Source organism: Phymastichus coffea, unplaced genomic scaffold, assembly GCF_024137745.1.
Source record: "Phymastichus coffea isolate CEN01 unplaced genomic scaffold, Cenicafe_Pcof_1.1 PCOF00054, whole genome shotgun sequence".
Lineage (NCBI taxonomy): Eukaryota > Metazoa > Arthropoda > Insecta > Hymenoptera > Eulophidae > Phymastichus > Phymastichus coffea.
In genome coordinates this window covers 1145373-1171302 of record NW_026706865.1, presented here as the reverse complement: position 1 = coordinate 1171302, position 25930 = coordinate 1145373, and the positions used below count along the sequence as shown (strand labels likewise).

The 25930-nt window shown below is 38.3% G+C and overlaps 1 protein-coding gene across 3 annotated transcripts in view; it reads right to left on the bottom strand.

Annotated features, from left to right (window-relative positions):
- The window catches only part of LOC131665815 (dystrophin, isoforms A/C/F/G/H), a 175165-nt gene extending 149536 nt beyond the window's left edge, over window positions 1-25629 (bottom strand). For all 3 annotated transcript variants that reach the window (XM_058937963.1, XM_058937964.1, XM_058937962.1), the window contains exons 1-32: window positions 25289-25629; window positions 19568-19629; window positions 19255-19347; window positions 19110-19187; window positions 18658-19039; window positions 18204-18355; window positions 17644-18051; window positions 16732-17370; window positions 16070-16663; window positions 15842-16002; window positions 15403-15770; window positions 14981-15333; window positions 14478-14912; window positions 14255-14407; window positions 13872-14033; window positions 13119-13421; window positions 12881-13024; window positions 12532-12702; window positions 12278-12460; window positions 12074-12190; window positions 11861-11980; window positions 9982-10183; window positions 9155-9594; window positions 8329-8985; window positions 6240-6470; window positions 5551-6066; window positions 4852-5471; window positions 4248-4392; window positions 3524-3637; window positions 3218-3394; window positions 2936-3043; window positions 2728-2827 (exon numbers count right to left, since the gene is read on the bottom strand). In XM_058937963.1, the coding sequence (XP_058793946.1) occupies window positions 2728-2827; window positions 2936-3043; window positions 3218-3394; window positions 3524-3637; window positions 4248-4392; window positions 4852-5471; window positions 5551-6066; window positions 6240-6470; window positions 8329-8985; window positions 9155-9594; window positions 9982-10183; window positions 11861-11980; window positions 12074-12190; window positions 12278-12460; window positions 12532-12702; window positions 12881-13024; window positions 13119-13421; window positions 13872-14033; window positions 14255-14407; window positions 14478-14912; window positions 14981-15333; window positions 15403-15770; window positions 15842-16002; window positions 16070-16663; window positions 16732-17370; window positions 17644-18051; window positions 18204-18355; window positions 18658-19039; window positions 19110-19187; window positions 19255-19347; window positions 19568-19629; window positions 25289-25307 (8407 nt within the window). In that variant the 5' untranslated portion in view covers window positions 25308-25629. The remainder of the gene's footprint in view (window positions 1-2727; window positions 2828-2935; window positions 3044-3217; window positions 3395-3523; window positions 3638-4247; window positions 4393-4851; window positions 5472-5550; window positions 6067-6239; window positions 6471-8328; window positions 8986-9154; window positions 9595-9981; window positions 10184-11860; window positions 11981-12073; window positions 12191-12277; window positions 12461-12531; window positions 12703-12880; window positions 13025-13118; window positions 13422-13871; window positions 14034-14254; window positions 14408-14477; window positions 14913-14980; window positions 15334-15402; window positions 15771-15841; window positions 16003-16069; window positions 16664-16731; window positions 17371-17643; window positions 18052-18203; window positions 18356-18657; window positions 19040-19109; window positions 19188-19254; window positions 19348-19567; window positions 19630-25288) is intronic.
- Between the last annotated feature and the right edge of the window lie 301 nt (window positions 25630-25930).

The following is a 25930-nucleotide window of genomic DNA, read 5'->3' as shown; positions in this document are numbered from 1 at the left end:
TGGCTCTCGTTGCTTTTGCAGACCGCGCGACGCCAGCAGCACCAGTTGCTACTCGAGAACCTCTCCCTTCCTCCCTTCGTACGTACACACTGTATACCCGCGGCCGTGCCCCCCACAATCTTCGCTTCCTCTGTCGTCTTGCATTCGCGAGACAGAGAGAGGTTTTGGATTTTTTCTGGCTGAAGCTGTGTTTAATTCGGCTGGTACGATTAATGCTTGTGCTGCAAGGACTCTCTTTTTATTTTCGTTGTCGGGGTAGATGAATTGTTTCTTTTTCTTTATGTTGCAGTTGGGTATTAGCGTAAAGTGAGCGCACATTGACGACATTACATCAGTTTATTACTTTCATTATATTTCTCCAGTAACATTTAACGTACGACTTTTATCGTGAAAATGTTAGTGTAGCGATTCTTGTTCTTTCCTGTATTTGCACACCCCTCTCGACGCGTAAGCATTTTGAATACGTCACCCATTTAATAGCATTACTGTCGGACACACGTAGACCATGTAAAGCTTCAGCCCGTCAGCTTCAATTTATGTATCTCCCGAAAAACGACACGGGTGTACCGAATCGTGTGCTGCACAATGAAAAGCCTTTCGAAAGCCAATGAAATTTTCAAAATATATTAACAAATTGACTGCACTTAGCGTTCGTGCACCAAGGATGAAAAAGACCTTCAATCATGTTTGCACACATGCACGCGCGGTCCTTATTTTTAGCGACCAGCTCGTGAAAACTAAGCCACTCACTATTTTCTTTTGCAGGAATAAAGTGCCGTGCGTGGTGTAGATAAGAGAAGCTGCACATGCTTACAACCCTTGGAGGTTCTATATACCTTACGCGCGGAAGGTTTCCTACTATATTTTCTTTTCTTTTTTCAAGAGTCGAGAGAGAGGGAGAGGGGGAGAGAGAGAGAGGGAGAGAGAGAAAGAAAGAGAGAGAGAGAGAGAGAGAGAGAGGAAGAGATAGCTTGGAGTAACGAGAGGACGTGCAAATGCGAAGTGAGGGCATACTTCGAGTGGGTAGGTTCGTTGGTAAAATTCATTGTTTTTTTCAAGGAGAGCGAGGACTTTTGAGCTGAAATATATATATGCTCTGATTATAAATAAAATTCGATTCTTTCAAAAGAAGTGTTATCAACTACGACCAAATTATCAATCTGAACAACACTTGGCAATTCATATAATCTCCATGCTGCCCACTTCCTTCTTACTTCCAACTCTATACACACTAAAGAAATAATTAAACTATTATCTGATTTGGCGAGTCAATAGCATGCGCGCATGGCCTCGCTCTCTCGAGAAAACGCTTACTTTTTCGACACAGTAAAGATAACGCGATAGGCGTCCACTGAGGGGAAAAACATTCTTGCAAGCGGGAGATGAGCTATATATTGATCAGAAGCGCGCAGCTTCTAGATTTTTCCATCGGATAGAAGATAAAAAAATTAAGAAGTGGACAAACTTCATCTATACGCGGCAGCAACGACAAAGTCAAAAGGATAGCAATAAATGAACTAAGAGCGATAGCATAAAAAACAATGAAGGGTGGATTGAGTTGGGTAGAGAACGGAAGCGGATTATTTCCATGCATTTTTTATAATAAATAAGAGATTCTTTCGATGCGGCAAATATTACTCTGAGGAAAAATAACAAAGAAATACGCGCATGAGAATTTCATTTGTTTACACACATTGATGAATATTACTAACACAAACTTATCACTTGACACGAATATCTCCAAGAATACATATCTAGGATCAAGAACACAATCGAATTAGTCTTTTGAACAATGATGAAAAGAACATAGGATGGCAAATATAGATACGGTACGGTAGTCAAAACATAAGAAAAGGTAAAATTTCAATATATATATGTATATACGGAAGAAGATTTCACACAATGACCCGTCACGAAACGCAAGGAGTAGGGAAAATTAAGGCAAAGAAGAAAAAAACCGAAAGAGCGACGGAGTTTAATGGGCGGGACGGCGATAAATTCGGAAAGTGGCTGCAACCTGCCAGAACCACCCTTTCGCAGCCGCTGCCAACGCCGCGTGCACGCCGAGGTATAGTAGTAGAAGCCGCTGTGCTGCTCGTTCGATTAGCTGCGAGCGCGTTCACCTTACACCCTTCTATCCCTCTTATCCTCGGCAATCGAATTTTTCGATTTAACAAATCCCAGCTGTGAGGATTTAAACTTCCGAAAACGAAGGGCCAAAAAGCTTCAAGATAATTTTTTTCTTTCCTTCGAGTTCATTCAACTTCGTGGCTCATTGATCAATGATTCGACTGAAGATAATTTTTTGAGATTAGATTATTTATTAAGATACCAAAGTAGAAAATTTTTATTTTCATTGAAATATATGATCGCAATCTTTTTTGTAGAGGTAGATTAAATGCGAAATACTGAAAACACGCGACTGTTGCACTCACATAATAAACTTAACACTATCTTTGAGATGAAATTTATCTATCACTAATCTTTCAATAAGAATAATAACATATATTTTGTTGATTTGTTAAAGAAGATGGACGACTTAGATGATAACTTTGACCAACATTACGTCGCCTGGTTTTACCTCACTTACGCAGTTCTCTACTTTTTGGTCTTATTCTACGATTTTTTTGGGGGGATGCGTAAGTTATTCGCAGGACACAGGAGGAAGCTCGTCACATAACAAAAATTTGCTTGTCCTTTCTAAATATATTGCGAAAAAGTACTCACCCCGATGTTGTACCGGTGTAGTTGCTGTCACAGCTTCTATTTCTATGTCACCGTGATTTTTTAGTAAATTCCAGTCGTCTCTTAGTTTCCTTAATTTTTCCTGAAAGTTATTATTGAATTGAAAATAAAATTTGTATATATTGAAACCAGAATTGTTAATCAATCAACAACAAATTGAAAGAAACTAGAATGAGTTAAGAAAGTATACTTGAAGTTCAATGGAGACAGTCTGTTTTGCAGACTCGCATTCCTTTTCTAGATTTGTATAATTCTCCAATACGTCTTTCACTTCCATTTGGCGATCCTCGACGCTTGCCTACAATTCCAAAAGGATCAACCATTAAACTCATATTATTTTGATTCCGTTATTTACAACTTTGTGAAACTCATATTTAATTTTAATGCAAATAAAAATGTAGCTTTTTTAACTTGATGAATCTCAATAAATCAACAATACAAAAACATTTATTGAAGAAGCCCCTTCACTCACCATAATAACGTCGATGGCTTTAGTACGATCCTGCTCAGGAAGATCGCGAGCGAGGTTGAGCCTCTCTCGAGTCTCTATCACCCAGGCCATAACCGCGTCCAAACTTTGCACGTACTTCTTAAGCGAAGTCAATTTACTCTCCACATACTCCTTGTGGGCCAACATACCCGCGTGAGCCTGCAACAGAAGCCGGACTTAGTTAATAAATAATCACACCGTCGTTCACGAAGATATACGGAGGTGTGGATGTAAGTTTGGATGATATTTATAACCACTGAATTAACAGAAGTGTCAGTTTGTAATCACCTTTTCTAAATTAGCGATAATTTTATTGCACTCTTCATCACTGACGTTCACATTTTGTTGGTTTTTCAACGTTTGTATTTCTTTTATTTGATCTGCAAGCTCTTTTTCCCGTGCCTGAAAAAATAAGAAAAAATCATGTCAATTTCGAATGCATATGTATTTATCTCTCATTCTTAAATCAAGAGAAAGAGTTCATTGATCGAATGGGCGAATTATAAAGGCTGTCCAATAACCGAGCATCTATTTACGGGTGGCAAAATCCAAAATTAGCGGATGAGCAGCTCTGTACCTACTATCATGAAAAGCGAGCGCAAAAACAGAGCAACGCCACGTTTGCCTTGCTGTTAGAGATAAATTTTCTATTCTGGGCATCTCATTTCTCTCTCTATCTCTCTTTCTCTCTCTCTTCTCTCTTGTACCTCAGTTAGCGTGCGAAACTTTCTCACCAAAAACGACGAAAGCCTCGCGTAATCGTTTACGTGCTAACGGATTTGTGTGAATGGGAACTTGACATTTTCAAATTTGATTCGCAAGTTCTTTGATTATTACTAATTTTATTATCAAACATTCGTAAGATATTCATTAAGTATAAAATAATCATAGTGAAATGAACAATTGACACATTAACGTACTATGCCTTGTTCATTTTTAATTATTCTTACGTCAGACTAATAATTTAGCTAAAACTTTTGTAATAGTATTTATAATAGAAATTAAAACTCACCTTAACCATGGAATGCCGGATGGAAAGCGAGGTATCATCAGATGGATTGGCAGTTGACACCAGCAACGAGTTGACTTGCGATACCAGATTGTTAGCTCCATCGAGTATCTGCTTGGGTGTACGATGCTTGCCCATAGTCGCTGACCTGGCAAAGCGAGAGTACAAATTTCTCTTAACGCGGGTCAACATATGGATAATACGTCGATGGGTCAAGACATCGAACGGTCGACTCGCTCTCGTTCTCGTCGTACGCCGACAAGCTCAAGCCGCGCGCTCTGAACTGAAATAGCCATCTCCGTGTGGCGCAAGCAACGAGGAAATCGTGTATTTTCCCTGGCCCTCCAAAGACGCGAATCGTAAATATGTAAGCTATGCTATAGTATGCTATGCATGTCCTCTGTGATGAGTTTCACAGAATTCCCAGATACGCAATTTTGCTACTCTCTTTTTGTTATTCACATTCATTGCTCTGCTGAACGAGTCGTAAAAAAGCAATGTTTATTTAGAGTACCTCGATAAAAAAAATTTTAGCGTCGAAGAAAATTTGAAAAATTTACAGAATAATCTGTTAAAGAATTTGATGAAAATATAAAAAAAAACAAACCTGCTCTTCTGAATATTCCACTCGGTAACGAATCTCTGCCAACGAGTCTTCAAATCATCAATAACCTTTTGCCATTCCTTAACATCCGCAGATGAGGATCTATTAGTAACATCAGTCATAGTCACGCTAATATTATTCATCATTCTCAACATTAGTGGCATCTCGTGATCCAGCTCTAGCATTCTCGCTTTATTAACTTTAATATGCGGATTTACAGCAACATCTTTCACACTCGCTTCCATCTTCAACAGTTGATCGTCAAAATTCCAGCACGCGTTTCTCAGCTCATTGAGTTTTTCGTTACACTTGGCCCATCGATTGTAACGCTCGATATAACATTGATTAACGATTGTCCATTCGTTCTTGAGACTTTCATTGTGATGGCAAGCTACTTCGTTATCGGTGACATTTTCCCACAAGTAGCTCATCTCTTCGACACTTGCTTTCAACATGTTCAAGGCACTGCTGATTTTCTTCAGACAGTCATCTTGCTCGGTAAATCTTTCGAAGTCTTTTCCGTTCAGCGGTGCTGAGTTAAGAGATTTTGAAAGAGTGGCAACTGCTTCACGAAGTTTGTTTGCACGTGCCATGAAATCTTGCTCACTTATACCGCCCATGGGCTGCAAAGCATCAACCGAAAGTTAAGAAAAAAAAACTCGAATGCACTCTTTTATAAAAATAATTAAAAGAGAAACTTACCAGTTCAACTTTCTTATCGGAATGTTGCTTATCCTTATCCTTACTACCACTGAATCTCTTGAACTGCGAGCTAATTTCTTGCCACCTACTGTTAATACTGTAAAACGCATTCTCATTGTGGCCAACATTTAATTTCTTCAATTCCTGTTCGCACTGAGAGAGCTTTTTAATTTGATCCTGTCTGGTATCAAACTCAATCGTGAATGCCTCTAATTGTCCTTCGTAATTATTCGCTTGTTCCAACTTCTGATATGCAATGCGGAACCAATCCTCCAATTCGTTGATCAGTTGATTGTAAACACGTAACGAGTCTTCGGCTTTCAATGCTTGTGTTCGTTTCGTCTCGCACTCTTGCATTACTTGATGCCATTTGCCTCGCAGTTTGTCCTGGTGTTCATGTTTTATTTTTTCAGCTCGGCTTGGGTCACTCGCATGCACTGTCATTACTAGACCGTCACCACGGCTTATCAGGGTTGCTGCGTCAGGGGCTAGACAGCTGATCTCACCTTTGAGGATCTACAAAGAAATAAATTGAGGCGTAATTAGGTTATATTTCAAATTCAATTTTCAGCTTGCTATTAAAATTAATACAATATCGACGTACATAATTTATTTTATTATTCGCAAGGTATTCGTAAAAATTTAAAATCAGTACAACTAAACAAAAGATACATTAAGAAAAGTGATACCTCGAGTCTTTTACTAGGATCTTTCTCATTGTTGAGCCCACCGACGGTCATGAGCATGATATCCATTCGCTTGAGCATCTGCTGTGCCAAGTCTTCGAACTCGATTATTTCTTTTCCTAGGGCTGCTCTTGATACTCGGCCAGTCGTCGTTGGGAGCAATTTTTTTTCGGTCGCCGAGCTTCTCTCGTGAACGTTGCTCGATATGCGCTGATGAACCTTTTCTATTTTAATCTGTTTCCAAATATTCGATTGGATCAATTGAATGCGAATGTGATTTTTTTGAGCGGGATTGTTATTGTTAGTATGAATTGGTGATGATTAGATGTTATACTATATTGATAGTTTATTTTAATAGTTGTCTGTGATTGATATGATAATCTTGCAGTTTGAATGTCATATTAATTTAAGAATTGAAATTGACATAGTTTGCCTTTTCGTCACTGCAAAAAAATATTCCTAAAATTTGCGTATTTGACAATAATTTTACAATAATAAATTTCAGAGGAAAAAAAGCGAAGGGTAGCGAGTATTTATTAGCATCTTGCAACATCAGGCAATTTGGCGTGAGACAGCGCAATTATCCATCAAAAATTTTCATCGGGGGTCATCGACGCTGTAAGCACCTCATAATTCTTGCGTTATGCTCCCTTAATTTCCGCTATGATTATTCACCGGCAGCTAGTATCATTGGACACCGATAAGAAAAATCAATCCGGCTATGAGTACGCAAATACGTAAAGCATATCCTGCGAGCTAGCGCAATTTTAGAGAAAGTGCAGCGTAGATTGCGATGCGTGCGTGCGACGCGGAAGTGCAGACGGCTCGCCCGATCAAGTTGCGATTTTCTCGAGATTCACTTCTCGTTGACTCGGATTAATATTCGCTCGACCAGCTTTAAGCATTTTCTAACTCCGATCAATGATTATTCGAGGCTACAAAATATTTTTTGTATTTTATGGTAAAGCCGATGATTCGCAAAGAAAAGAAAGGAGTTCTTGGTTCATGGACACGGTGTTCGTAATCGTCGACGCGCAACAGCATACTAACGGCGTAATCATCCTGTTAGAATTCCCAAGGCATAAATTATACGTCATGCTAAGGAGGCGCCCGAGCAGGAGAGAGAAAACCACACCTGAGTACACACTGTTCTTGAATTATTTCTAAAATAATTCAAGAAAAATATGCTTAAAGAACATTTCAAGATTTTAGATTAGCTTATCAATGCTCTTGAATATATTTAATGGTTGGTTTTATTAATTTTTTTGAAAAATATTTTCATTGAAAAAAAAAGTGTTCTTTAAAAAAATTTTTAAAAAAGCAGCAAATTTAACAACTTTTCTGTATACGTATTATATACACAAGAATGAAAAAACCAACTGTGTAATATATTCTAGTGAACCGATATACTGATCTGAAGACTCGAAAATTTCTTAAAAGATAGTTAACTCACAATCGAGTTTTGGGCTTAAACTTGAATCAACGAGAAGCTCTCGTCCACGTAACAATCGACTTACGCTCAAGTGAAGCGAAAGCGCGCTTCTCCCTGCTCGTTTTCCCTGAACGACAAGAGAGCGACAATCGAATAAGTTTGACTGTACTGGCAATAAACATTCAGTCCCCTATACGCGCGTTCGCTCAGTTGAATTTTAAGTACTCGCGAGAGAGCTTTTAATCAAATTTCCTTTCGCTGATTGTCGTGCATCTCTTTGCAATGGAAAACTTTTCAAATTACTTCTAGAGATTAGTACTTTTTCATTTAGAAATTAGGATACTTTCGTTTGTACAATCGTCTCTTTTCGTCAGAAGATAAACCTTAACAACCAAAGGGTGTTTCAATTTATTTCTCGAGGCTTGTTAGTCTTCATTCAGTTTGGTTTCGAGCAACGTTCAAGACGACTTCAATTGAATAAATTATTCAATGCCTGAAATTTCAGCGAATGCAAGAAGCATGTTCAACCAGACAAAATTTTATTACAATTAACAATCTCATCAGACATTCAAACTGCAGACTAGCTTAAACACTATCAATCGAAACATACCACTCGACAAGCCACAATCCCATTCCTATCCCTCATCTAAAAATCTCTACCTTATCCGGCATATGGTAATCGTCTCGCTTGACGTCACCGTCATCGGAGCTCGAGCTGCCCACATCAATCTCAGTATCGTCAGAGAAAATCAACGCGTCGTCAGTTTCCTTATCACTGCCATAAAAGCTGTCGCAATCCTCTCTGACTTGGCCGGTGGGCGTGAATCTTTGGACTCTGGTTCTTTTGGCAACCGGTGATCCTTTATCGTCACCATCATTCCCAGCAAATGTCACTTCCTTAGCATTTGGCATTTTCCTACGTGCACCACTGGCAGCATTCCCCTCGTCGTCCGTCTCGAAATTCGGCGCTGGTAATGCAGGTCGTTCACCATCGTCGAGTATCAGGTACTCGGCCACACTTTCGGTGTCGATGCGAGTTTTAGAGACTTGTGGTGTTGTCGTAACGAGCGGTAACTTAGCTTTCTGCAAGTAACACGTGGGCGAACCTACTTCTAACGTTTCGCCCAGTAGATTGCAAAGTTCCTTTTGATTTGTTTCGGCGGAATTGTTACGCTTTAGAATCGACACGAGTTCCTTCTTTGGTGGCGTAGGTAGCGGTAATGCTGCTTGTTTCAAGCTTTCACGCTCGTCCGGATCGGTGTCCCCGGATTCGGCTTCGGTTTCTGTATCTTCCACAATCTCGACACGCTCTACCACCTATGTACGTGCAAGTATCTTGTAACTACAAGCTTCGCATTGCTCAGATTTATTTTATTTGCATTTTCTTACATCAGTTAAGTGATAAAAGTTAACTTTTAAATAATAATTTGTCGTGTACTTTATCGACTTAATCATGAGCTAACGCAATGATAATCAGCATGCGTACCTGTGGCACCTGCTGTACGCTAAAATTAGCTTTCGGCAAGACAACCCGATCCTCGGTAGTACTTGCCGCGACAGCCTTGACAATCTCCATAGCCTTCACTTCGACAACTTGACAATCAGCCCGTCTCTCCTGCTGCTGCTGCTGCTGCTGCTGCTGTTGCTGCTGTGACTCGTTGCTCTGTTGCAGCGAGTTCGACTCGACTTGCGAAAAAAGTTTGCTATTTTTTGACAGGAAGAACTCGTCTTCGTCGTGCTCTACTGATTGCTGCTGCTGCTGTTGGGAGATTTGCACAACATCGAGCACGGAAGAGCTCATGTTGAGTCGACGTCGGACTGTACGGCTCACGTCGATGATCCGCGTCCGCTCGGGTTTCGACGAAGACTTGTGGCTGCGCATCGCTACTTCGATCGGCGACGATTCTGGTGTGATTATTGATGTGCCTACGCGTACAGCTCAGTTGAGATTTTACTGTCGTGGGATATGTGTAACAAATTTTTCGTTGAATCTTTACTTTCAAGGAGTTCTTCAACTTGTACGGTTGAGTAAGTATTCGTAAAATAAACGACTCTCGATAAATGAAAGCATATTATAATCAGTTGCCGTAAACTCGAACTTAATGAAAACGCGAAAGCTACAATCTCTATATAACTTGCAAAATTATTTTGAAATCATTGAAGCAAGCCTACCAAAAACACACGCAGTATGAAAGGAATTCAATCGCGTAATATTCTGCTGTAAAAGCAACCTAACAAGACGCACACTAATCCGTATGATAAGTAAAAATGATGATCTATCATCTAATGTTTGATGTTTATTGTTGTGCGAACCAGTATTGCCAGCGATTCCCCGGACGTTGTTCTCGTCGAAAGCTGGGTTGAGATACCCTATGCCGTACATGTCGTGGGCGTCATCGTTGTCGTCGGCAAGTGATACCACTTTGGCTGGCGATGATGATGACGCTGCTGCATTGCGACAGTCCCGACCCTTAGAGCTAATTAACAAATTATCTGTGATCCTGTGGATCCATTCCTGCGAAAATACGATACAACATGCGCGTCACTTCTACAACTTTGCTTTGTCTCGCACGCACTCGTGAAAAAAAATTGTTTTCTTTAGAAATTCGGAAAATTTAATAAGGCGACAAGCAGCGGAAATCAGGCGATAGAGGGAAAATAGGAAGACTTTCTGAAAGAGAAATTTTCGCTTCGGTGGTATTTTTAAAATTAAGTTTCGAATTCAAGAATAATATTGAAGTTAAAGCTTGAAGATGAAAAATTTAATCTTCATTATTATCAAAATAAAAATCAACAATTGTCAATAACTTTGTCAATGAAAAATAATTAAAATTTTAGTTCTTTTAAAAAAGCATGCTCAATTAATTGTATATAATTAACAAAGAAATTCAATACCAAACGTTTAAAACTAAATAAAAAGCCATAAAACAGGTGTACAAAAGGCGGAAAGGTACAAAAAAAAAACACATTTCAAAACTTTTGTTTTTTTGGTTCGCAGAGGAGAAAAATACATTCCGCAAGCATTTTCTGGAGTAAAATACCGCTGGCACTTTCGCGCCTATGTATCCATCACCAATGCATTCACCGACCATTTTGCTGTTTCCGCTTTACAAGTGTCACCCTCTTTCTTTTCAAAGGTGGGTATAATATGTCTATTACAACACCGATGGAGGAAGGGAGAAGGAACAATGTTACATATCTGTCCATACTTATTTTTCCACGTCATGGAGAGACAAGTATTTTTGTTCTATCATCACATTTCACAACAGAAATCGAAATTGTAAATGTCCGTGGCAGTTGGTATACAGACAAATATTGAAGCTGACTTTTATTATCGGATCAAGTGCTTTTTTACGTTTACACCTACAATTGGTTATAACTGACATTTATGCATTTTTTATTGACAGAATATACTTTCATACATATTTTACACAAGGATTCTCTTTCGCTCACTTTTTCGGCCAACGTTTTGGTCCCATTACCTCGTTGATTCAGATCGACAGGTGAATATTTTGAAAGCTTATCGATTGCATATAAATATAGGTACATATTTGTTTTTTTTGTATTGTTAACACATTCGCTTTTTAATTTATCTAACAATTATGCGTAGCAAAAATAAAATCTACTACATAAATATAATTACAGAAATATATTACAGCTAGCAGAATCTAACTTTAAACTATTATTAACATATATTCGATACATATACGTAAACGATAATAACATAATATTTTCTACAAATACAGCAATGAGTTTTTCAATTTTGTTAATCATTAGTGTCACCGATAATCAAAAAAATATATGCATATTTTTACACAAATTATGTTAAGACATAATTTTACATTATATATTACTAAAGCTAAAATGAGTTTTAGACACAGTATGTCTCATGACTTATCTAATTTTCAAAATATTCACATGGAGAAAAATAGTTCTTTAGAAAACTTGTGTATCGTCGATGGTTGGTGTGGCTTGCAAGTGGTACGGTAAATAAAAATGTACCGTCATGATAGGCGATTCCGGTGGTAAATGTTATATAAGCAAAAGCATGAGAACAAAAAGCAAACATAAGCGACACAACTTATGCATTGTTATTTTTTTTTAAGCGTGCAATTAGATGACAAAATCATGTTATTTTAATGCTTCATAAGTTGTGTAACTGAAAATGGATAATTAACCAATAAAAACTTACCTGGATTCTGCTGAAAATTATTTCCCATCGTCTACAAACCTCAGCAACATTAGGATGACACGAATAATGCTGAAGTTGTTGAATTATTGGTTTGGTCTCTAATATTTCAGTTTGTATAGCCTAGAAGAAAGCAATTTCATGAACGTATATTTCGACAGCTTCAATAAAATTTATCCCATATAAAGAAACAAAATAAATAAAAAAAATTCTTACTTTACACTGTTCAAATTGTCCTTCATTAAATTGGTCAACAGGCACCCTTTCCAACTGACCTAATTTATTTTCTAATTTCGAAAGCCACGCATTAATTTCATCTACATTTGGCTCCGTCTGAAACAGAAAATAATCGGAGAGTTAAATAAAAATGTAAATTCATCCAGCACGTGAATTGGGCACCTGCATGTTAGTTTAACATACCTCAGATCCGTTACACAGTCGTAGTCGACTTTCTGTATTAGCAAGTCTATCAATGATATCACAGAGCTTTTCTTTAAGCTGCTCGAGGTAACTTGGATCACAAAGTTTACAAAACTCATCTTGCGTTCTGCAAAGTTTATCCTTCACGGCATTCAATCGTGGGATTACCTCTGTGAGCGTTTCCTGCATAAGAAAAAAATCGATTACATTTTTTCCTATTATAATTCTAATCGCTTTAATGAAATTATCTGTACCGTAACATAAATTGCATTGATTGGTAAGTCAGGTTTGTGCCTTTGCGTATCTAATTCCTTGTTAATATTTTCAATAGACATATTTATGTACGACATTTGTTCATACATATCACGTGACAACTCTAACGCAGACTCAAGTACTGCTTTCGACTCGGATATTTGCATACCCAGCTATAAGAAGAAAAAAATAGTTACGTAAAAAAAATATAAGAATTATTTAAGTAAAAAACTTGAACTAGTTAACAGTGCGCTATTTAAAATATTTAAATATAATCAACTTATTCGTATAAGTTTGTGAACCAAAAGGCGCTGTAATATATTTTATAGAGTTTAAAAAAAATTCAAGTACCTTATTATACAATTCCTTGAGAGTATCAATACGTTTAGAAAATTTGTCTGGCTCTGAAATACTACCTTCTTCAACAAGTTTACGGCCAGCAACAATGATACTTTCAATTTCGCTCTTGATTTCACTTAATGTTTGATAGAACCTCTGCAAACAGAAAGAATATAAGTCAATAGCCAGCACTCGAGATAAGCACTACTCTGTAACGCCAAATATATTTTTTTGTTCTTTCTCCACTAACCAAACAGTGCTTGAGCTGTCGCTCGATAGCATCAGGGTCTTCGGTGGCAAGTTCAAGCAAACACGTAGCCTCTTCAATACCCCTGAGCTCGCGTAAAGCTCGAGATAATCGTGGCTCGATGCTTGTCGGACTACGGAAACGTTGGAACTTGTTCTGCACCTCGGCAAACTTCTGACGTATCAAACGAGTTTGCTCCTGTAGACGTTGCGCTGCCTCTAGTTTACCTGCTGCTTTGTAGCTTTCGACTTGAGCTGACATGTCGTCTAGTGTTGTTTGATGACTGTCCATCTCGTCGACCAGTTTCTGCTTGTGTGTGAGAGTTAGTTTTCGTTGTGAATGATGTTTTGTCAAAAAAATGTATACTCTTTGGACCTTGGTTACAGAGTTTAGAAATGTTATGATATTTATGGCATTTTTATAACATTTATCGAATGTGTGGATATTAATTGTTTCGTAAACATTTTTTTATGTTAATAATGAATTATTACTCGAATGAATTACATTTAACCATGATATATTGTCTATCCTTCCAACTCGTGTTATCGGAATAAAACGTGATGCTCAAATAGCACGACTGTTTTCTCGTTCTACATGTAACTTTAATCACGCCTCACTCATTGAAAGGATTCAGTTGAACATTGATTAATTTCATTAACAAACATACCTCAATACTACCAAAAACAAATTCACGCATAATAATAACCCAACTAACAACCGCAAATGAAAAGGACAAATAAGATGCAGAGAACAGACCTGGTAATCGTGAGGCAAATCATCAGCAGTGAGGTCACAGTCAAGTCGTGCTGTTAGTACCGAGTCAATTTGCGTAAGCGAATGATGAAGGGCGAGTATCCGACCTTCGGACTGCTCGGCTTGTCTCACTGATCCTTCCAGTAACTTCGTTCGTTCGCCTGCCTAAACTCGAACGATTCAACCACCATTCTCACTTATTATTTACACGTCGTTTCTCAAATGGGATGATTCATTTATCACCGCACAACATGCAGTTATCTTAAAAGCTCAAGTGGAACAATTTCGGATATAATTAGTTAACAAAATAGTATTCAAAATGAACTTATCGTTACTTTTTTAACAAGGTTAGTAGAGAATGATTAATTATGCGAATGATACGTTACCTGCTTGTGCAAACTTTCCCACCGATTTATTAGAGCTTCTACGTCTGAATGAATCGACTGAGTCATGATGTCGTTGTCGATGAGTTGTTTGCCAATTTCTTGCAGTTTTTCGAAACGATTATCTGGATGATTCCTAATATAATTCTCTAGATCCTAAATCAATGTACCAATTTACTTTTTGTATTCAAATGATCAGAAAATTTATTAATGAATGAAAACTCACATCAAGTTCTTCAGAAATGTCCTCAGCATCAGCAGCATTCTTGCTTGACTTTTTCAACCTCTTTTCTAGTTTATCCAACCAGTCACTTTCCTGAGCCACGAGAGCTCGAAACTCGCCGTACTCGTGACTAGCATTCTGAAAATGTTTGTACCTCTCGTATATTCGATCGGTAACGTCTGTCCACCTAGCATTTAAAAAAGTAAAACGACGGCCCAATTCATGAACCGATGAACCTTCAGAACTAAGAAGCTTATCGCTGCCGAGTTCGTTTAAATTGCGAAATTCTTCTACTCGCCGATCAACTTTGTCTTTAAGAACTTGATAACGACCGCGAGCTTGGAATAACTCAACTGAGGACGTGATTTTGCCCTCTACAGGAATTTCAGTTTCAAGATTGGATAGCCAATTTGTAAAATCTTCAATTCCATTAATAATCTACAACAAATTATTAAAACAATCAATAAAGATGTCTTTCAATTAAACCATTATAAAATTCAACTTACTTCATCATTTTTCTTGAGAGCATTCTCATATTTATCGCCCTGCATCTTAGCACCATCGACAATGGAATTCCACTTGTGAAAAACCGCCTCAAGTTTGCCGTTCAAAACGGTAGCGAAGTTTGGCTCGGAATTCTCGAGCATAGTATTAGTGGCGGTCTGTAAATTTTCAATTCTCGGCTTTGTCTTGTTAATCTCTTCGGTAAGGTCTCGAACTTGCCGGAGTTTGTACTCTGTAGTTTCCACGTCTTTTATCGCGGAATCTTCGGCGATCTCTTGGAGATGCGCTGTTGACCTGTCCAGCCAGTCTTTTAGACTACTTAGTTCTTGTGCGAAGACTTTTAAAGATTCGATATCTAAATTAAAAATAACGTTGTAAGATAAAGACTTTCATTTTTTTAAATATTTTGTTACAAAATGTATACCTTTCGAAAGTTTCTGCAATCTTTCTTCAAGAATAATCGGAATATCACTCCACTTTGTGTTGAGATCTTGGAGTTCCTCTTTAATGTTGTGACTTTTTTCGTCGTTGTCCATTTTCGATATTAAATCTTGACCGACTTTGTTGACGTATGTAAAATTTATATGATGAGATCTTAAAGTATCTTGCAGTTCTTGAAACCGTTTGACTCTATCTTGCATTGTTTTTTCGTCGGACATAACAGCGTGTTCAGAAAGAAGAACGCTATCGATATTATTGATAAACGTAGTTAATGTTGTCATCGTTTCGATATACTTTTTAGAAGGTGTTCTGTCGGCCACGTTGCTCAATTCATTTAATTTACTAGACAATCTGGAATACGTAAAAGCATAAATTAATACTTGAAATTAATATCAATACATTGTATTAAACATTGATCTTACCTTGTCAGTAAATTATTCCAGTCTTTAACGAATAAATTGGCGTCATTTTTCAACGACGTAACTTCATCTTGGCCTTTACTGTCAGCCTCAACTAATTCAGTTGTTGTCTTCTCTAATTTCTCAACACGATCTTTACATGACTTCATTGATTTTACTTTAACCTAAATAAAATAAAATAAAGTTAAAAAAATATTTATTTCTAATGTTTGTACAAAAGCTTTCGCTTACCCTGAAGAGTTCGATTTGAGTACCCTTTTGATTAACATCAAACCACTTAGAGTGCCCCTCTAGCATCAACTTTAAGCTAGTCAGTTCTACCCTACACTCTTTCGCTTTCAACAGTACGTCCACTGTGTCTTTAATCTCTCTTAGCCTAGCATTGGTCATCGACCAACAAGTTTCTATATTTTTAATCTTAGCTGCCTCGTCATCGGTATTTTCATTAATACTTTGCAATTCGTCGACAAGACGTTTGCCTAGTTTGATAACATTTTCGTATTCGGCTTTGTGAGAATCTATATCCTCCATTATTTTCTCGTGTACAATCTTTTTTTCATCAACGGTCAATAAGTCAAATGCGCCCTTTGAGCCGCTTATTTCTAACTCTACGTAGTCTAGCCATTTATAAAGATCCAATAAAGCTTTTTCGAAATCTTGTCTCGTTACGCTATCTATTTTTCGCTTCTTCGAATCACTGTGAGCCGGTGACATTCCTGAAATTTCTTCTTTTCTGGCGTTCGCAATTATCGAATCACTCCAGTCACTCGATGATAAAGTTACTTGGGTGTCGGATAAATCCACTTCAAATCCAGAATTCGATATCTACAATAAAGATTCAGTACTAACTTAAAGATTTTGTTTTCATAAAACCATTTGTTTAATATACTTACTCTTTGACTTTGAACTTCCATAATAGCATTAACAGCATCACAACGATCTGCCAGATTCTCAAATTTTTCCAACATATCAACGCACTCCGAGCTAGAGCTGTGTCCCTCGAAATCTTGAATGTCCTTTTGTAATTTACTGAGTTTATTCTGCACTAGACCCATTTCCAATTTTAGCAACTGCAACTTTTTAATTCTTTCGAGTACTTGTCCGATCTCGGACGCCGGCAGTGCCTCCATTTGTTTGAGTGTTATTTCCGTCTGATTGAGCCACGATACGAGTTTCTTATAGGTACCTGTCAACTCGTCCCAAAACGATGACAATGCTCGCAAATTCTGTTGTCGTATTTGCTGCCACTTGCAAATGTGTGCCCAACGCTCGCCGAGCGCAGACAATTGATCTTGCATCTGTGCATATATCGTCTCCGAATTCTCCTCGTCGACGACTACGACCATCTTGTTTAACCCGTCGACAACTGCTTGTTGGACTTTTATGTCATCTTCTAATTCTTTCAGTTGTTTTAGTTGCTCCTCGAGTGGTAACTTATTGTCTTGACTGGCCATGTGCGATATTCGGTCCTCGGTTTTTGTTAGCCACTGGCGTAGAGAATCTAATTGGGTTTGTTGAGTTTCCATCAGAGCCTAACAAATAATTGTATATTTTGTGAGTTTTTAATTATTGGAAATTAATTTTAACGTTTGTAAAATCCGTTCTTATTTACGAAAAATGTAATACACGGTTTTAGGAAAAATAATGATCCTTCATCAAATATTGACTTCACCTTGACAATTCTTTTATAATTGACCTCACAAATAAATTACATCTTCGCATATAAATAACAAATCACTCATTGTAGTCATTTCATCGGACAATTATCTTGCCTGTCCGCAGAGCCGGAAATGCTCAATTCTCACCTGTTGGATCCTAGTCTCTCTCTCGACTGCTCTCTTCTTGAGTCCCTCCCACCTCGAGTTAAGCAGACGCATCTGTTCGCGTACTTCGCGTTCCTCGTCCTTCTGTAAACCCCCATCGTTAATCAATCGTTCACCTTCTTCCAGAACTGTCCTCACACCATCTTGATGACCCGAGAGTTCATTGACGAAGCCACTGTGTTCGTGAAATTGTCGTTTAAGTTGCTCGAGACTCGGTCCTGGCTCGGGTGCATGATTCAATATGTCTTCGGCTTCCAGTAGCCACGTTAATACTTCTTCGAGTGCCATTTGATAGCCTCCTAGTTCCACTGACACGTTGGTAGCTAAGGATACTGGCCGTGAACTTGGTGGTTCGTACAGTGGAAACTGCGGAAATGATACCGTTGCCTGCTGCAAGGTGAGAATTAATGAATTAACTAATGCTTACATTCGTTAGATTAATTATTTTATTTTAACTTTATTTTACCGAAGTAAAGACAATTTGAATATTAAAAAAAATTCACACTTATTGAAGTGCGCAGTATCGGATAATTTTGTTTTACCTCAAAACCCGGTGTAGTGGCAGCGGATCCCGAATCACTTGCCGCCGAAATGTCGATTCCCTCGACATCCTCACCGGAGTGCGGTAACGATTGGAACAAGCAAGTCACGTACATCAATATGGACTTTTTATCGGGAACAGACGTGTTAACATCTACAAAATAAATGAATACGCGTTTATTTTAACACATACAGCTGAGAGCACGATTAAACAGAATATTAACTGAAAAATTTCAACCTATCGTTATTTGTAAGTGCAGTTGTGGATAATCATTATATAATTCAAATGCATAAAAAAATACAATAACATTTTTTTTTTCACAGTAGAACAAACATATCCTTTATCCACCGTAAACAGATAGCTATTACGTAAAAAATCTACTGGACAAGTGGATACGCATATATAGTTCTACAATCACAACTTCAATATAACAAAGAAAAAATAGCAGAACTTGCCTTCAGGGTCGAGTAGTCTCTCAATGCTAAGGTGCTCCTGAGCCACTCGAAAGGCATGATCAAGTCTAGCATTTGGATGTTTCTTGGCGATGGCATTGAAGTCGAATAAATTCGGCCTCCACCTGTGCAGTAAAGCATTGAAAGCCAAACCATCGGACCAGGATGTCGTGAAATTTTTTATATCAACACCCTCGTAATTCTGTACGTTTTGTCGACACCAAGCGAGCAAAGTTTTTTCTAAGTTTGTTTGTTGCAACTCGTTCATCAAATCTTTCAGATGATAATGCACTTGCCAATGAAGTATTATACTCCAAACGAGGCCGAGGGTCAATTTGGGATTGCCGTCGACTATATCATTGCTACTGATATTTACGAGCTTCACCTGAAATATCGACGAGTCGGTACGATTAATTGATGGTAATTTTTCTGAATGATGGGAATAAAGTACTTACGGCGTTTTGTTCTAAAATTTGCAACGCCTTGTTTACATTGTTGAGGTGATGGACCCTCATGCGACCGCGTTCACGTTTCTAAAAATAAATTATACACTAAAAGCGATGACACTTTCACATGAATTTTCGCAAACTTAAAACTTACGTATGACTTAGACGTCAAGACTTCGAGTAGAGATAGTAATCTATTGCCGTCTCGAAGATCCAAGAACAAATCTGTCACTGGATCATGTTGATTCTGAAAAATTAGATAGATCTATTTTATTATCATTTTTTGGTAAAATTAGCTATGGGCATTACGGATACGAATTTTTTTCTCATACATACATCCCGCACCATAGATAAATTATTTTGATTAAGCATTTTACATTCACGCTATCTGGCTATGTTTACACAACAAGTGATAGTAAATTTTTATTAACGATGTTTTTTTGAGGTTCACAAAGAAAGTTACTTACTTTAAGTAACTGCGAGTTAATCCATTTGGAAAAAGTCTTTTTCTGAACATCCTCCCGTTCATCTAGAAAAGTTAAAATTGTACGTAAGTACGTATATTCGTTGCACACTTTTCGTGGATAATTAAAAAACAGAATTCAAGTACAAAACACGCGTACACTACAAAAACAGTTTTCATTGTAAGCACGCAGAAAGTTGAAAAAGCAAGTTCTGATTTTGCTGCACACTTGATTCAAGGGCGAAGCTTCTTAATTGATGAACAGTTTTTGTAGTGTGGAGAAAGAAAACTTGGCTACAAGTTGAACGCAGCGACTGCAGCATCTTTCAGAGAGTTAGTTTGAAATTAGCTGGATATTCTATACATCTAGGAGTCGTGCCCCAGCTCGAAAAAATAAATAGCAGAGTGCGCTGCAGCGGAATCAAAACTACTGAGTAAACTCTACGGGAGTTCCTTTAAATTCCTATAAGGCTCAATGTTTGTCAACAATGCAATCGCGCCGCGCGCAGGTTCAAGTCATCGGTATCTCGACGTGAATCAATGGCAAAGCAAGGGAATGAAATGAAGGCTATTTTATCGACCGGTCAATTATTGAATTGCATCGACAGTGGTTATTTTCGCTCTCCCATGGCCATTTAAAGTATATTCTGGTCGCTGATAAAGTTGGCTCCTGTTTTTCGTTTTCTTTGTTTGCTATATTTCACAGATAAGATGTCTTTGAATAAAGATGCGAGATAAGGTGAAATGAGCTTCTGAAATGTGCATCGAAAATGAGTTCATTTAAATACCAGTTAAAAAAGCTCAAAGTCTGCCGTAAATCCACTAAACGCGACGCTCACTAGCGCAGATTATTCAAAAGGGACTCAAGTCCAAACTACCGTGCCATAAAAGCGCCCTGTAGCTCTCACCTCTGTCGCTCTATAAAATCCTTTTACGGAAAATTAACGACACATTCACAGAGCGTCGAACAATTAAAGGCCTTTGCTCCTTTGGCGCACAAATAACATTCGAAATGGCGATCACGTAGGTATAGGCAAGATATACACACGCCACAGCCCCACAGCTCGTGACAGCCGGAACGACGACGGCTGCATTCTCTCTCTCGCTCGCTTACCGGCTTCCGTTCGATTTCATACGCCAACTCTAATATACATCTAGCTCGGGATGATCCTTCTCCACGCAGAATAAATGCTTGTCGCAAGCTCAATTAGATTTCTTTTCAGCTTACTGCTCGCTCGTTCTTTTTTCTCGATGTTATTATCAGTGATTGATTTACATTTCAATAGTTTTTACAGTTTCTCCGTTATCGTTAACCCATTTGAAATATCGCGAGAAAAGTAATATTTCATTCTGATAGTGCATCCATGCATAACACTCGAGGCAATTTCCTCGTGAGGGCTATCTCAGTTAAGAGTATCGTCAACGACTTTACGATCTCTCAGGGCTTTCGTGGATTTACAAATGTCACAGTCTGATATCTGGTAGCTGTCAATTGGTTCGAGCCTTTGTCGGATTGTTTGTTAATGTTATGAATAAATCCAGCAAGTTTCCAAGAACTTGCGAGATTTCTTTATATTGATTTATGAAAATTTCAATTATTAAAAATCGATTTTCATTTGTCATTTCCTTGATTACTGATTCGAAATAGGCGAGAAAATTTGGGACTCGTGAATCGCATTTTTTCCTTCATGCAACTACCTCTTTTTTTGTAAGTAATTTTCAATGATCATTCAACTGAATTTGGTCAATAAAAACAGTGCATATGCCGAGAATCGGCAAAATGGTACAAGTGCAAAGCTCAGCGAAAGAAGCGCGCCAAGGAACACGGAAAAGCACAGAGCGTTAGAGCCGGCTTGGTATGACTTGATATGACTGGAGCATACGGGCGGCTAGCGCGCGAGTGCTGTGTTGTCGGCAAGCGACGGGCTATTCTCGGCCTTCGTAGCACGTGCAACTTTTTCTCCCTACGAACGCACGAGCAAGAGGCTACCAGAGCTTCCTTTTTCTCGGCGTACGTACGCTGCTATCGAGTTCTCTCGAGAGAGAACGATACCGAAATAACCGTCGCGCCGCCAGCTACGCTTTCTTTTTACCACAGGGTGCCCGAGAGATTGACAGACCGAGCGGCGGAGGGCCAGCGTGTACTTTGGATTTTTCGACCGAGTCTCCGTACGTTTGAAAAAAACTTGACACAGCGTTGTTTATCAAAGTCCGTTTGCAGCCAGGTGCAGACACTGCACTGCGTCTAAAAAGAGCGCTCGAACGACAAAATCCATCGACGAGCCCATCTATTCCGGCGACAAAGGCTCTCGCCTGTGTACGTGTCATTGGCCTGCCTTTCTTCTGTTTTTTTGTTGTTCTAAATGAAAACGTACGCGCGCTCCTATGACGTTCAATTGCCCATGCGCCACAAATATATTGCAAGCGGCGCCGAGCGCGATCGTCGTTTATATGGAATTTCGCAACGTTGTTCACTTCGCTATGCGGCATATGAACGAACTTTGTCAATTGTGCGCTCTATTAATTTATGGAATATGAAGAGAGTACTAGCGCTTCAATTATTATCATTTGCCACGCGATCGTTTTCATTTTATTTAGCTTTAACACGCAGTTCAATCCTGTTTGTTTTGTTCATCTACTATCACAACATTGTCTGCGAAAATATTACGTAACATCACTTCAAACTTTGCGACTTACGCTTGAAATTGGTATCATTATTGTTGCGTCAGTAAAAGCGCATATTAAACCAACCTATCGCAACCGAAACGATTTTTAATCGCGATGAAACGAGCACAAGAAATAAGAAATTTTTTTTTTAACCGCGATTCACTAGAGTATAACAAGTCAAATATCCGTTAAATAGCGTACGAATGGAAACAATTGCTTCGTTCTTTTGTTTTCATCATCGTACAAACAAACAATAGTCCGGCTTATATTAACCCTCGTCGGAACTCATTAACGTACACATACCACCTAATCGCTCTGACCGAGATTCAGCCAACACAAACACACTCGATACAGCGCTTCAATTGACTCGCGCGCCAAACGGCGATGGGTCCAGAGAGATAAAAAAGGAGTATTTTTATATGCACGCTCGCGTATTATTGGCTTGATGGACGAAGAGGCGACATTCGTTTTTGTTGATTCAGTAAATTGTTGCCATACATACACACACGACGCGTGGAATTCTTTGCTGCCGCAAGATGCGTTAATCTTCGTGCGAGACGGCTGCCGCTGGTATACGTTATGGCTAAATGCCTACAGTTTTACGGGACGCTTTGTTTCATTTTTTTTCAGCAACGTATACAGATTAGATTAATTGCTGCTTTTGACATTCAGAGGTAACATAGCGTATAAATTTCATAATGATAGATTACGGATAAATTCTGACGGTTTTTTTGTGACTTAACCCAGAACATTTTCAATTGGATTTCATCAAGTTGTGGATCCATTTTATAATAAGTCCGATAAACTATTTTTAAAATAACGTGCAACTAAATTTTAAAAATAGATGAATTTCCATAAATACTCGTCTCTACATTCCAAACAATCACGGTGTCGGTTAGTTACATATTTAACCGAGAAGATGACTCAAGACAACAAAACAAACACAAAAAACAAACGTCAGCTTCGCGTATTGCATGTGAATGACTTATAGACTCGTTTTTCAACTTGTTTCTACAGATTCTAGTTGACATTGTACTCGATTGAAGTAAAATTAATCTAAGAAAAAAAAATCACGAACAGTAGTGGTAAAAAGTAATAAATTCAATCGTACGTAATCGTTTTTTCGCAACTACTTAAAAAATCAGACTTTTTTATTAATAAATTGAGCAAACAGTTGCTTTTCCAGTCCTATCATCTCCTCGCAGGTATAAAACATCACACATGCACAGAAAGCAAAAAAGAAGCAAAAAATACACATCGCGAAAGACGTAGTAAACGTGTTTACAGTTTGCCTGTTTGCACGCGCAAATTCCACACGCGTTGCTGCTGGAACCACGAATCTTATGCCAAAATCAAGATAAGATATGCACTTTAATTGCGGCAAGAATAAGATGTTTTCAGGTAGTCCGTTTTTGTATGAGTCCTTGTCACCCTTTTATTTTTTTGCAGACGGTCGGAGTATTTCTATACATAGTTGATGTGGATGTTTCGTTCGTAAAGTTGAAGCAATATTATTGATTTTTTTTCTATTGCCATTCCGCGATTAAAACAAATATTTATAAATAATTCAAATTTTTTGTTCTTCCGATCTACACCCGCAGCTTTCAGAATTATAAATTAAAAATACATTCGCGCACTGTGCCGATCGTTCAACATTTATACATCAGCCATAACATACCGCGTTCTTCAGGCACATCACTAATGACAGACTGTAAGTTTAAGCAAGGTATAGCTATAATGTTCGCATATGCAACGCAGCCTCATGAAAATAAAGTTTCAACTTTGGCATTTCAAGAAAAAAGACGAATATGATGTAGCTAATCACGAGAAATAAACAAAAGGCTTGTATATGTCAGAAAATGCTTTCACTCGCAAATTTATTTAACGCTTCGAGTGTTTTCATATCTCTTGCGCGCATTAAATGATTTAAGAGCCTTCTCTTGCTTTAAAACCACTTCGGCGAATATTGCCCGGATACACATAGACTTTCTCATGTTCAGAAGCACATACACACACACGCGTGCGCGCGTGCACGCGCGCACGTAGTCTAACAGTTTTGGATGCTTGGATACTTTGTACAGCAACAACGAAAAAACTTAGTTTGAGTAGCGAGTACAACCTATATATTTGAAAATTGATATTGACTCATCCTTGCATTGTTTTAAATCTTTAATATCTATTGATAGATCGCTAATAGTCTATCAAACCGACAATAACGCGAAATTTTCCGTGCACCGTTTTGAATAGTATACATTCAGCAGTCGCGTATATTACCAAAGTGTATCTATAAAAAGATGTCCACCACGTGAATGTTTTTTTTCACATCGACCGGTATATATAAGAACTTGGTGCGCGACGTCACGCGTCAGTATGCAAATTCAGCGATGCTTACGTACTCTTCAATTAAATGATATGACGTTGGAAAAATTCTAAATGAGACTATATAATGCGGGGAGCACTCACACGTAAATTCTATAGTTATTTCATTTTGACGAGACACTTTTTCGTATAACCCGATTTTCTTTCAATCAACAACAAACATCGATAAATGATAAAGAATAGATCGTAACTATTCTTTTCTCTGGTATCTTGAAGAATGGTATTCCAAGAATCTACATGATTTTTACATGTACAAAAAATAATATTTATGTAATTATATCTTAAGGATCAAATAAACACGTAGTTACTGCGAAATGGTCTCGAATATACTCTATCAAAAACCGCGAGAATATAATCATTCACATGATTAAATTAGAAAGTCTTGTTGAGTATATCCCAATATAAACGATATAAATGACCCGGTAACGTAGTTGTCTCTCAACTTTTTTCTTTTTCTTGGACTCGTAAATCAAGATTTCTCTAATGTTCATTTTTTTCGCAAAGCGTTCCCTTCCGAGCAATAGAATTACTCTAATCAAAAACGCGTTCTCCAAAAACCCTAGTATAAATACAAATACCACCCACGCATCGAAAGTGTCGCGCGATTTATACGTGGGTGTATCTGTAGTAGTACAAAAGCCATGCTGTTGTATGTATATAGAGGAGAGACATAACACACCTATGTAGACGACTTCCATCTTGAAGAGATGTAGGGAGAGTCCGCTGGATCACTTATTTTTCTGACACATACACTTTTGTAAAATTTACTTTCACAGCATTGCTCTCGTTCTTTTTTTCTCTTTCTCTCTCTCTCTCTCTCTTTCTCTTTTTCACTTTCTGTCTCTCTGTCTTTTTGGAAGGCTATATTAAGATTGAGGTTAGGTTCGCACAACGACGACGACACTTGTTGATTCGGCTATGTGCGGCATATCGCGCGTCGCTCGCGAAACCATACACACGCACAGCACAGCTATATCACGACACCCACGTTACAGTAGATTTGAAGACTTTTGGATTGGCTTCGAGCGAACTACACTGACTGACTGACGATGAAATCTGGTTGAGTTTCCCTCTCCACTTTTACTTTACCGCTCTCTTTCTCTCTCTCGCTCTCTTGGTATACACTGCTATATTATACACAAGTCTATACTCCTTTTGCTTTCTCTCTCTCGCACAGCAGCCAGGCATAGACTGTAGGCATGGAGAATTTTAGACGCCTTAATTTTGATCCAAAAATAAATGCACACCCTTTAGGTAAACAAAGCGAGCATGCAACCTTCGTACAAGTAAACCCCGGGACTTTTTAGAGAGTGCACGGTGC